The sequence below is a fragment of the Crinia signifera genome, chromosome 9, assembly GCF_055691185.1.
Source record: "Crinia signifera chromosome 9, ASM5569118v1, whole genome shotgun sequence".
Classification (NCBI taxonomy): Eukaryota; Metazoa; Chordata; class Amphibia; order Anura; family Myobatrachidae; genus Crinia; species Crinia signifera.
In genome coordinates, this window is record NC_139225.1 from 128,962,843 (window position 1) to 128,974,614 (window position 11,772).

Here is an 11,772-nt window from a genome sequence, read left to right on the forward strand (position 1 = left end):
CGTCTTTCTTTTATTCCTGCAGCACAAATACATTGTTTTGCTTTGGATTAATGGTTGGGTTTTAGAAGGTGATTCTTCAGGTCTTGGTATAATGTGCCTACTTCTGGTGTTGCAGACCAGTTCATATCATTACTATGAGGAGAGAATTATTGTACACAAATACACTTCTATAATGTGACCATTCAGTAACTGGAACCATGCAAACCTGTCATTACACGGAACTCTGACCATACATTCACCTTAAGATATTCTTTTCAACCAACCAACCAGTGGCGTAACTATGCCTCCGCAGCCCCCGCCGTGGCGGGGAGGCACAGAGTAACTATGGGCGCCGGCGGGGCTGCGGTGCTATAGTTACCCGCTGCGCTGCTGCCCGGCCGCATCTGCAGTCACTGTCCCGGCACCGGCTGTTGCTGATAATGAAAACTGACACTTAGAAAATGGCTGCCCCCGTATTGCAGACAGTTTTGGCAGCCATTTTCTAAGAGTCACTTTTCATTATCAGCAGGAGCCGGCGCCGGGAGACTGGACCGGACAGTGACCGCAGATGCGGCCATGTCAGGTATGGGCAGGCGCGCCGAGGGGAGGGAGAGAGAGAGGGGGGCGCCGAAAAAGTTTGGCGGGGGGGCGCAAAATATATAGTCACGCCACTGCAACCAACGCATTCTCTGGTTGGAACAAAAAGCTGGGCATCTATAGGAGCAAATCCAAATGGATCTACAACAAATATATCTCTGTGGTTACATTGCTTCTGCAGAAGGAAACAGTCACCTTGTATCAATATAAACTATGTCAGATTAGATTTTCTTTATTTAGGTAGATTTATTTCTGTTTCCTTTCCTTCTTCTCTTTTGGAATTTTCTCCTTGTTCAACTTCTGTTCCTTCTACTTGTCCTCTTGGCATTTCTCATGTTGTTCATGGCCTTCCTCTTGATTCTGCAGAAATTGAACATTAATCTGTATTAGTTCTATCTCCTGGACAGCTGAGAATAAGAGGCGCTGGCCCTTATTCTGGTTCACTCACAAAAGCAAATTCCTTCTCAAATGGACAAAACCATGTGCAATAAAGCAGTCAGTATTTTCCCTGCACAGAAACAAAATAACTCACCCAAATCTAATTCTCGCTGCACACTTTACATCTGCCCCCCCTGCAGTGCACATGGTTTTGTCCATATGAGAAGGAATTTGTATTTGCAAGTGAACCAGAATAATGGCCCGTGCTCCTAATGTTTTGCTCCATTTGATTATTACTGTAAGTTCTAGGATTTCAGAGCGATACCCCCATGTAGCCAGTAGGTGTTGCTCTAAACTTAAAGTAAAAGGAAGATAGTTATCAAAGCTTAAAGACAATGATGTATTTATAATGGGTGCCATTTTTAATACTCACTCCTCCAGAATCCCGCAATGATGGTAGCAGCACTGGGGAAATTGCCTCCCCTTTTTTCCAGAGATTTGCACATGTGTATTAGAGTATGAGCCCCCTAGTGCTCAAATGTTATAGCAAATTCCATGGCAATTGGAATGCTGAATGTTATGTGACATTTCTAACCCAAATATACATTTGTTTATTTAAATTACAGACATACTACTTGCTCAAAAACATTACAGACATTTACTACTACCAGAGATATATAGATGCATACAAAGAAATGAAATATCACAGCAGAGTCATGTTGTCACGCCTGAGGGTCTGGCTTGGTTGGGAGATGTGAGATGTTGGGTGATCTGATTCAGCTAAACATCAGTTGTTTGCTGCTTAACAAGCCCATAAATGCAGCCAGATGGGTATTTATAGAGTCCGAGGGGATGGTATAAGTGCAAGGTGCAGTCTGGATGTACACCCTGCAAGGCTCCAGATAACTTGCATTGATAGCGTCCTCCCTGTCACACCAGGTAAGTCACCTACTTGCTGACGCGTTTCAAGCCTGCTTGGGCTCTTCCTCAGAGACCATATTCGGTGCAAGTTACTTGGTGCCTTGTAGGGTGTACATCCGGACTGCACCTTGCACTTATACCATCCCCCCCGGGCTCCAAATTCCCCTCTGGGTAAGACCTTCTCCCTATTTTTTGCACCTTGAAGGATTTGTGTTTATTTTCACATGTTTTTATATCTATGTCTTTTATGATTATTACATTTGTGGTCTAAACATGAGCGCCTGACACAATCTTCTACTTCACTGGTCAGAATGTGAGTTGTTTTAGACTTGAACTTTGAGAACTGCCTGAAGGTGTTATTACACAACACTAAGACTGTAGGAACTTAATTAGACAGGATAGTGCTGGTGCATACCTTCCCACTGTCCAAATTTTCTCGGGACAGTCCCAATTTTTTGGGGGACTGTCCCACAATCCCTCCAGGGCCAGCAGTGTCCCGTGGTGGAGTGACAGAGTCTCCCCTCAGCAGAGCAGCAGGGAATAGATTCTGTGCACATGCGCACAGCATCTATTCAGTGAAACACAGAGGCTGGGGGCATGGCCATGCCCCGAGAGTGGCAGGAAATTGGGGCGTGGCTTGTGGCTGCTGAATTCCTGCCCCCAGTACAGAGGTCACACCCCCTACCACACTGGCCATGCCTTTTTTTCGTCCCGATCCCCACATTCTAATATTGATAGGTATGCTGGTTGTTAACTTGAGCTGAGGCTGACATACAATCAGAATGGTGATTGAAATGAAGCTTTTTCATGTCCGGACTATAACCAGAATTGGAGATGGACTGGGAACTAGGAAATGACCAGACTTAAACCAGTAATATAGCCTGACTTGGACCGGGACTCAAATCAAGTTAATACACAGATACAGTGACCACAGAAGTCTTCAGAATTGAGTACAGCTCATCACTTTTGTGTCACAACCATAACCTTAGTCTCAAGCAGGGGAGGCTCCAGAGGAGCAGCACAGTTCAAATAGAGGTGCCATACCTACTGCCATTTCAAACTGACTCATTGGCAGTTGGTGTGGCTCCCCTATTTGAATTTTGTATTGTGCTGCAGCCCCACCTCTGGTACCGCCTCTGGTCTGAAAAACAAATGGACTTGGTAGAAATTTGCCAAGTTGCTCCCTGGTTGCCAGCCAGCCAGCCCCCTTTTTACAGAATACAGAATATATATATATATATATATATATATATATATATATATATATATATATATATATATATATATATATATATATATATATATATATATATATATATATATATATAGTAAGCTAGATTCAATGACTAAACATTTACACACCTAAACCTCTTATAACCAAGGCTACTGTACAGTTGGAAATCTGAAAAACCTCAGACTTCCCATAATGCTCTACTTTCTACTGTTCTGCAGTCAGTAATAAGAGCTAAGGTTATATATTGCTGTTTTATTGTTTTTAAATTAGAAAGAGATGTGAATGAGGATAGAAATCCTGGGGTGAAATGTAATAGGATGAGAGATTCAGAAAGAGAGAGATTTGGTAAGAAATCTCCAATTTTTTTAAAGTGGCAATCATTGACACAGCAAAATCACACTGGTTTTGCTGTGTAAATGATTGCCACTTTAAAAAAACTGGAGATTTCTTACCAAATCTCTCACTTTCTGAATCTCTCATCCTATTACATTTCACCCCAGTGTTTCCTCTATACAAGGAATAAGAAGATGTTAGCAAGGGGGAAATTTACTAAAAATACGCCCCAAAAAATAAAGCATAGTCAGATCCGTGCAGGCTGCAGTGTGTAAAAAAAAAAAGAATAAATAAATGTAAAAACGGCGTGGGGTCCCCCCCCCTCCCGGCCATAACTAGCACCAGACTGAAAGAGCCGGGGCTGGTTCCCAAAATACAGTGGACAAAATGACTAGGGGTCCCCCGTATTTTAAGAACCAGCCCCAGATCCAACCAGCCAGCAGGGTAATACCCCAGCCGGGGGGGAGACTTTTTATACAAGGCCTCCCAGCCAAAGCATTCATCCCTGTGACTGGTCAGCCTAGCCAGGGGTCCTGGGGGAGTGGGGACCCCCCAATAATGGGGTCCCTCCCCTCCAGGACTTACCTGGGCATCGAGCTGATAAAATGTAAAAAATAGTGTAAAAAAATAGAATTTAAAACTATTGTCTTCTAAATGGTGGAACTATGAGTCCCAGCAAGCCTCCCCCGCATACTGGGACTTGGAGAACACCGCCCAGGGGCATCAAGGACAGCACCAGGCTTCAGCCTGGCCAGCTAAGTTCTAGAGGGGGGGGGGGGGACGACTCCTTTATTAGGGGGCCAGGCTAACCGGTCACAGGGATGAATGCTTTGGCCAGGGGGACTTGTATAAAAAGTCTCAATTGGTGGGGCACCCCTAACTGAATTTTTTACTGTACTGCAGCCCTGCAACTGCCATGGAAGTCCAGGAACAGAGCATCTTGTCCCTCCTGGATTGGGTCATGTTGGAAGGTATGTACTAGCCAGTGGCTCCCCAGTCATTGTGCTCAATACATGTTACAGCTCTGTGGTTGGATTTAGTAACAAACAGTACCTTGTGTCCTTTGCAGGGTCCTCCTCCATGCTTATCTCCGTGCTCGCCATGCTTATCTCCGTGCTTCCCATGCTTATCTCCGTGCTTCCCATGCTTATCTCCGTGCTTCCCATGCTTATCTCCGTGCTCGCCCTGCTTATCTCCGTGCTCGCCCTGCTTATCTCCATGCTCGCCCTGCTTATCTCCATGCTCGCCATGCTTTTCTCCATGTTCCCCATGCTTATGTCCATGCTTCACATGCTTATGTCCATGCTTCCCATGCTTAGGTCCTTCTTCTTCTGCCCCTTTACATGTCTTTTGGTCGACTTCTGTGGAGAGATGAATAAGACATAGTACCGCAAGTTTTTATAGGGCCCCTTGAAATATATTTATCCATTCCTTAAGGTACCGAATAGGTGCATAGCAAAACCAGCAGGGGGAGTGGCAGAGAGGGGACCTGTCTGGGGACAAACTACTTGCAGCCACACCCACAATATGGGCACTGGTATTCACAAGTAGATGTGGCATTGGCTTGCCCCCACATGATTGGCCACTGCCACGGACCCAGCGGCTGCTCCTCCAGATATGTCAATCTGAACAGCACCGGCCGTGACTGGAGGTTCACTTTGGACACTGGTCCTCTATATATACGGTCACTGCCACCAATGCAAGATTTGAAGGGGCACTTACATTCGCCCTGGACACACAATACAATGTATACACAGGCTGTAGCGAAAACACATTCTAGGCGTAAATCCTAAAAACACAGATTCAGGACTAGAAATATGAATTATTTATTTCCAAGAATACTTCAGAGCTTTTAGTTCCAAAAATGGTTACAAAGATGATTAAATGTATTTTAAAAGATACACACAGTATAATGTCATCTCAAAGAAAATAAAAAGGAAAAAGATACAGAAACCAATCATCTTAGGTAGTTCTGTTGTGAGGGACCTTCCCAGAGTTAGAGGTATGGTCATTCTCAGCATACAGCTGAAGGGTATCCGGACTGATCATAGACTGACTCATGATAGACAGTCACATGGTCAACCACTAATGGTCAACAGTGAAAAGATTGACAGGGTCAAAAGGTACACAGTCAAAAGGTCGACAGGATTTAACACACAATAGGTTGACAGAGTCTAAATGTCGACATAGAAAAGGTCGACGTGAAAAGGGTGAACATGCATATTTAACAAAATTTTCAGCCGACATGTGCCGACAGGCGGTATTTTATGCCCTACCATCCACTAGGGCAGGGAGGGAGAATAAAATAGTGTGCCGAGCACAGCGAAGCACCCAGCCCGAAGCACGGCGAGCGCAGCGAGGGGACGCGGTACACTTAGACAGTGTCCATGTCGACCTTTGTCTATAGACACCCTAAAAACATTAAAAACTCACGTTGACCTTTTGATCATGTCAACCTTTTTCATGTCAACCTTTTAACCATGTCGACAGTCTACCATTAGTGGTCGACCATATGACTGTCTATCATGAGTCAGTCTATATGTTTTCTACCATAACCAGCTGAAGTCCCCAAGAAATGTACACAGGTTATTGTGAGAGAAGGGTACTTACTGTATACCTGAAATTTCTCTCAACCTTCCAGAGTTCTTAACCAGTTTCATGCTGGACACTAATGAATGTCCCTAAGTAATTGATCCTTTGTACATGAAAGGAAGATTCCACTCTACTTCTAAAGGCCCCCATACATTAGGCCAGATGGTGTAATGGTTAGCATTACTGCCTCACAGCACTGAGGTCTTGGGTTCAAATCCCACCATGGCTCTAACTGTGCGGAGTTTGTATATTCTCCCCGTGCTTGCGTGGGTTTCCTCCCACAATCCAAAACATATACTGGTAGGTCAATTGCCTCCCAACAAATGTACCCTAGAATGTGTGTGTGTGTACACGTGGTAGGGAATATAGATTGTAAGCTCCACTGGGGCAGGGACTGATGTGAATGGTCAAATATTCTCTGTACAGCGCTGCGGAACCTGTGTGCGCTATATAAGAAACTGCTAATAAATAATAAATAAATAAATTCTCCTGTGAGCCGCCCGGCAGCTCCCCGGGAGGCTCACATATGATTTGACACAATTTTTTACATGTGATAAATCGCTTGCGATTTATCACATGTAACGGGAGCTGCAGGGGGTGGGCGGTCATCATCATCATCTGCGGGACGCCGGGGCGTGCAGCGAGTGCTTTCACTAGCGGGCGGCGAGCCCTGACCTGGTAAGGTATACATTTTTTAATACACACAATGGGATACATCATTTTGAGATCTGATCCCGTGAAGGATAGTGACAATCACCTTTCCTAATACCGGGGCGCAAATGATCTTTTGGCGGCCCTAACTCTAAAGGCCCATGCACACTGGGCGACTTTGAGTGTATGGGCCAGTGATAAACAAGGAAGTGAATGGCTTTCCATAGTGTCCCGCTATGGAAAGCCGCACACCTTGGGGAAAATCGCTAAAATGGGTGAAACCCCCCAGTTTGTATGCACTGAGCATTTTTCAGCCCATCGAGTTTCCCCATCATCGTGATCCATACACCCAGGCAATATGGACCTTAACACTGATAACTGGTTGTACAAATACTGCCATTTGCATTACTTAAACTTAGATAAGGTTTATTATAAATCTACATATTTAAATTATTTTGCAGTTATGCAAATGAGGTGAGTCAAATTTGTCATGTTTCATGTTTTTGCCTATGTAAATTGTGACTAGCAATTGCTGGGGAAACACGTTCATATAATATTGAATCAGTGCTTCACCTTGTTAAACATTGCATAATGATCATAGTAACAAGCTACCTTTGCTTTGGGCTACATTTATTTTGAGGCCCCCGGCATGGGGTGACAATCTCAGATGCATCATAATATGCTCCACAAATGATATGGGAGATCCCAAAGGGAACACTCTGATGGTTGCAGAAGATTCATGCAATAATTTGTTGGCATGAGGTCCTGGTATATAGCTGTATCCTGGTTCTAAATGGGCACACTAGGAATAAAACATAACTTTTAATTACAGGGCTGGATTAAAGCCTATGTAGGCCTGGGGCTGATAATGCACAGATGGGGTTTAAAGTGAGAAGTGGGGGGTTTGGAAATTGCATGGGGCTCCTTGTCCCAGAATTATGTAACTGTGCCCCATTTTCACAGAAGCTTTATAGTCAGTAACACTGAGGGTGAAGCTGCTATAGATGGGGGAGTGGGGGTGGGGGGGGGGGGGCAGAGGGGGGACCTGGCACCCAGCCTGCTCTGCGTTCTGTGAATTGCGGGTATTAACGGGGTGCGGCTTAAAAGTAGGCAACCCTGGCACACACTAGAAAACTCATTCGATGGTGAGCGATTGCAAATGGATCTGCAGCTAATCCGCAGGGCTGCGATATTTTCTCAAGTTTGTCGCATCCTTGCACATGGCGAGATTTCACTCTGGCTGGGAGGCGTACACCTTATAGCGGGGCTCTGCAAAGAAGCAGCCATGCAATCAGGTCTGAATTCCCATAGTAAAGTGCTGCACACCTAGAACCCCTTCTGCTTCCTCTCGTCTTCAAAGAGTAGACAGGGGTGTGAGAGAAGCCGAGACACATTGTATGGAACAGTAGAGAGGTTGTGTGGATAACTTACCAGTATGCAGCGTTAGGTGGCCCTGATGCCAAAGTATTGCAGGCCTAGGGCTCAGCTTAGGCCTGATAATGAAGTATCCAATCAGGCCTAAGCTGAGCAATGATTGGCTGTAGGCATCTCCATGAAAACACTTAAGGCCCCCTTACACTTGTTCAACTTATTGTCCAACAAATTGGACCTGATTGACTCGAGATTTATCCTATGTACAGGAGGATCAGTCTCTTGCAATCTCTTGGTTATACCCAATGGCACAGGATTGTGGATTGTGTCCTACACAACAGGCACATAAGATTTTGTTAGACAGGCACATCAGATTTTGTCAGATAAATTGACTCAATCCACCTGAATTGGACAATCACAGCTGAGCAAAATCCCTGTGATGGAGGAGGTCACTGGGAATCCCTGTGGCGGACTCCGTACAGGAGAGGAGCCGCTCCGTCATGGGATCGTAGTACGGTGAGTATGTGTGCATGTGTGTGTATATTAAAATGTTACTATTCTATGTGTGTCTTTTTTTATACATTGTTTTCACAGTAGAACTACAAGAGTCAGCAGGCCCCTTAATGCCCCGCATGCTTGGACTCTACCATAAAAAAAACACTGTATTTTTAAACTATTTTATTACCCAAGTATCAGCCTGCCACCCACAGCCCAGGGGGTGACGGGGACAGCCCTGGGTTTCAGCCATGGACAGTTGAAGCTTGGGAGGGGGAACCGTGGCTGGCAGTAGTCATGGTTGCATTAAAAGTGACCCCCCCGGCTGTGGCATGAGACCGCTGGCTTTTGGAACACAGTGCTGGTTCCAAAATATGGGGGGACCCCCAGTCTTTTTGGCCCCCTTATTTTTATAACCAGGACAGGTCCAAGAGCCCAGTGCTAAAAATCGCAAACAGATTCTGACTTTGTCTAAAAATTTGCTGCCTATTACATGTGCGGACTTCGAAAAAAATAATCATGTGCGATTTGGTGCAGTTGTTTAGGCACCCGATTATATCTCGTGACTGGTGTTGAGTAATCAGCCAGAGATTAGCGCTACCTGTCCGCCCTGGAATACCAGCGAGGAGCTGTATCCAAATGCCACCACACATCTGACCAGCAGAAGATGATGCGGAACCTTTCCATTCAAGCTTAAAATGAAATGTATAATGTAGTTTGTAATCCACCCTAGGGCAGTAGCAGCGGCGTAACTATAGTACTGCAGCCCCCGCCACCGCGGGGGGGGGCGCTGTGCATGTGGGGGCGCCGGGGGCTGCGGTGCTATAGTTAACCCCCCCCCCAATCCCCCGCAGACTGTCACTTACCTATCGCGCTGGTCCCGGCGGCTCCGTTCTTCTGCTGAGGACCACCACAAAATGGCCGCCCCCATATAGCACACAGTTCTCTGAAACTGTCTGCTGTATGGGGGCGGCCATTTTGTGGTGGTCCTCAGCAGAAGAACGGAGCCGCCGGGACCAGCGCGATAGGTAAGGCTGTGGAGGATTGGGGGGAGGGTGTTTGCATAGGCGGCAGGGCAAGGGGGTAGGGGTGCTTCGCGGGGCGGCGGCGAGGGGGGGCGCCCCACCCCCCCTAACGGCGGGGGGGCGCCCAAAACGTAGCTACGCCACTGGGCAGGAGTCATATACACCATGTGCTATGTCTCTATCTATTACAATATACTATATTGAGACGTTTCTGTACTAAAGTCTGTATTTCCCCTGTCATCACATAGAAATATATAGCTGCTTGCTTATGTTGAGGTTCCACCGCATTATTCCTTCCCTATTATTACTCACCATACATGATAAGTTGTAACATGTGCTGCTACCTTTCCCTGGGCATAAAGCCACCTGCTGAATGTTGGCCACATGATTGGGCTGGGGAAGAGGGATATATATCTCCGACCTTACTATATATATATATATATATATTGTACACACTCTCAGGGGTAAATGTACTAAGATGGGACTTCTATTGACGATAGGGTGTTGTAACCTATCAGATTCTACTTTTTATTAATTTAGCAACTTCTAGAAGATAAATAATCTGATTGGTTGCTATGGGCAACATCCAAGCTTTAACAGAACTCGTACATGTACCCGTCAGTGTTTGAAAAGTAACATTTATTTATATATTGATTTCTGAAAGAATGAACTGAGGAGTGTGCAAGGGGCATACACACGGGGCGATAATAGCCCGTTTGCGAAGCCTTTTCTGTCTAGATCGCTTAGAAACGAGGCCCGGAACGCTCTGTGTGTTGTGTATATACACAATATTCATATCAGGACCGTTGTTAATGACTTTAGTACACTGAAGCCCTAGGAAGCACCGACCTGGTAGTTGTGTCATGTTCATTAGCAACTGTCTGTCGGCACATGTCGGCTCAAAAAAACTGTGAAAAAACCCATGTCAACCTTTTGACTGCCGACCTAGGCCATGTCGACCTTGTCCCATGTCGATCTAGACACATGTCGACCTTGCAGTATGTCGACCTAGTGGTGTCGACCTAATGACTGTCGACCATCTTTAAATCGACCGTATCCCGCTGGGTCTGACCCATTTATTACACTTTATTCCTAGCAGAAGCGACTGACCCGTTCAGCTATTGAAATAATCAAAATAATTATAACAACATCCACAATGTATATGTAAACATCCACATATCCTGTTATCTCATATTATAAAGGTAAAAAAAAAAAATTATGTGGATAAATATTTGAAGTGCGTCACAGTGCCAGGGACATCGTCCTGCGTGGAGCTCTCTGTGCACGTCCCCATGCACCGTTTGCTGTGTGACAGCTTCATATACACGGGGACAGGCAGAGATGCAGAATCAAATCTGCACCGTTCTGATCATGCTGCTGCCATTCTCTCTGCCCGAGTGCAGCAGCTGCGGGACAGGAGGGGGCTGTTTATCTCACTGCAGCACTATTTGCCTTGTGTCATACACTGGGACACGCAGGGAGCCGGCCTATTCCGGCGTTCCAGAATCCAGACCGTTCCGGCGTTCCCCTCATCCCCAGAGACAGATGCAAACATGTAAGGTAGCAGCAAGATACAGCCCCTGGGCAGACAAGATACCTTCAGGCCTGTAGGGAGATATTTGGCTCTGCAGATCATGTAACGTGACAGGTATCGGATCACACAGGATCCCTCTTCTTACCTGCTTTCAAGTCCATTTCGTGTGATGAGGAGTAGCGTCGGCCTGGCGTTGGGATCCTGTGATGAGAAGTGATGGGTCCGGAGAGATGTACCTGTATTTATGGCCTGCTGTAATGAGGTGTGGCAGCTGTCGGGCAGGCTACGCAGTACGCACAGCTAGGTGTGTCCTGCAATGCGATCCTTTGTCTCCACTCTCCAGCAAGTGGAGGAGGTGACATGTCGTGTACACCCCTTGTGCCTGCAGCCAGCAAATACACAAGGGGAGTCAGAGTCTGGGACTATCTATGTGGTGTTCCTAATGGATCACAAGACGCTGCCCTGTGATCAGGCTCATGATGCAGATTTTCACACACACACACACACACACACACAGCCGGCCATAATTCTGTTTTTGTTTGTTTCTAAATGAACTAATACATGTCTGTACAATGGGGCAAGGTTATGGGTCATAGGGTTGACTCAATTAAGGTCAACATACATTGGGTCAACCACTGAAGGTCGACACCTGAAATAGGTTG

General features: G+C 45.9%; 1 protein-coding gene across 1 annotated transcript; it reads right to left on the reverse strand.

The window, feature by feature from the left end:
- Positions 1-792: 792 nt before the first annotated feature.
- Positions 793-11,517, reverse strand: LOC146036013 (uncharacterized). The gene is made up of 3 exons (XM_083159766.1): positions 11,256-11,517; positions 4,496-4,803; positions 793-936 (listed from the first exon to the last, which is right to left on the reverse strand). Exons 1-3 carry the CDS (start codon positions 11,269-11,271, stop codon positions 886-888), a joined length of 375 nt encoding a protein of 124 aa, XP_083015892.1. The 5' UTR covers positions 11,272-11,517; the 3' UTR covers positions 793-885.
- Positions 11,518-11,772: the final 255 nt, after the last annotated feature.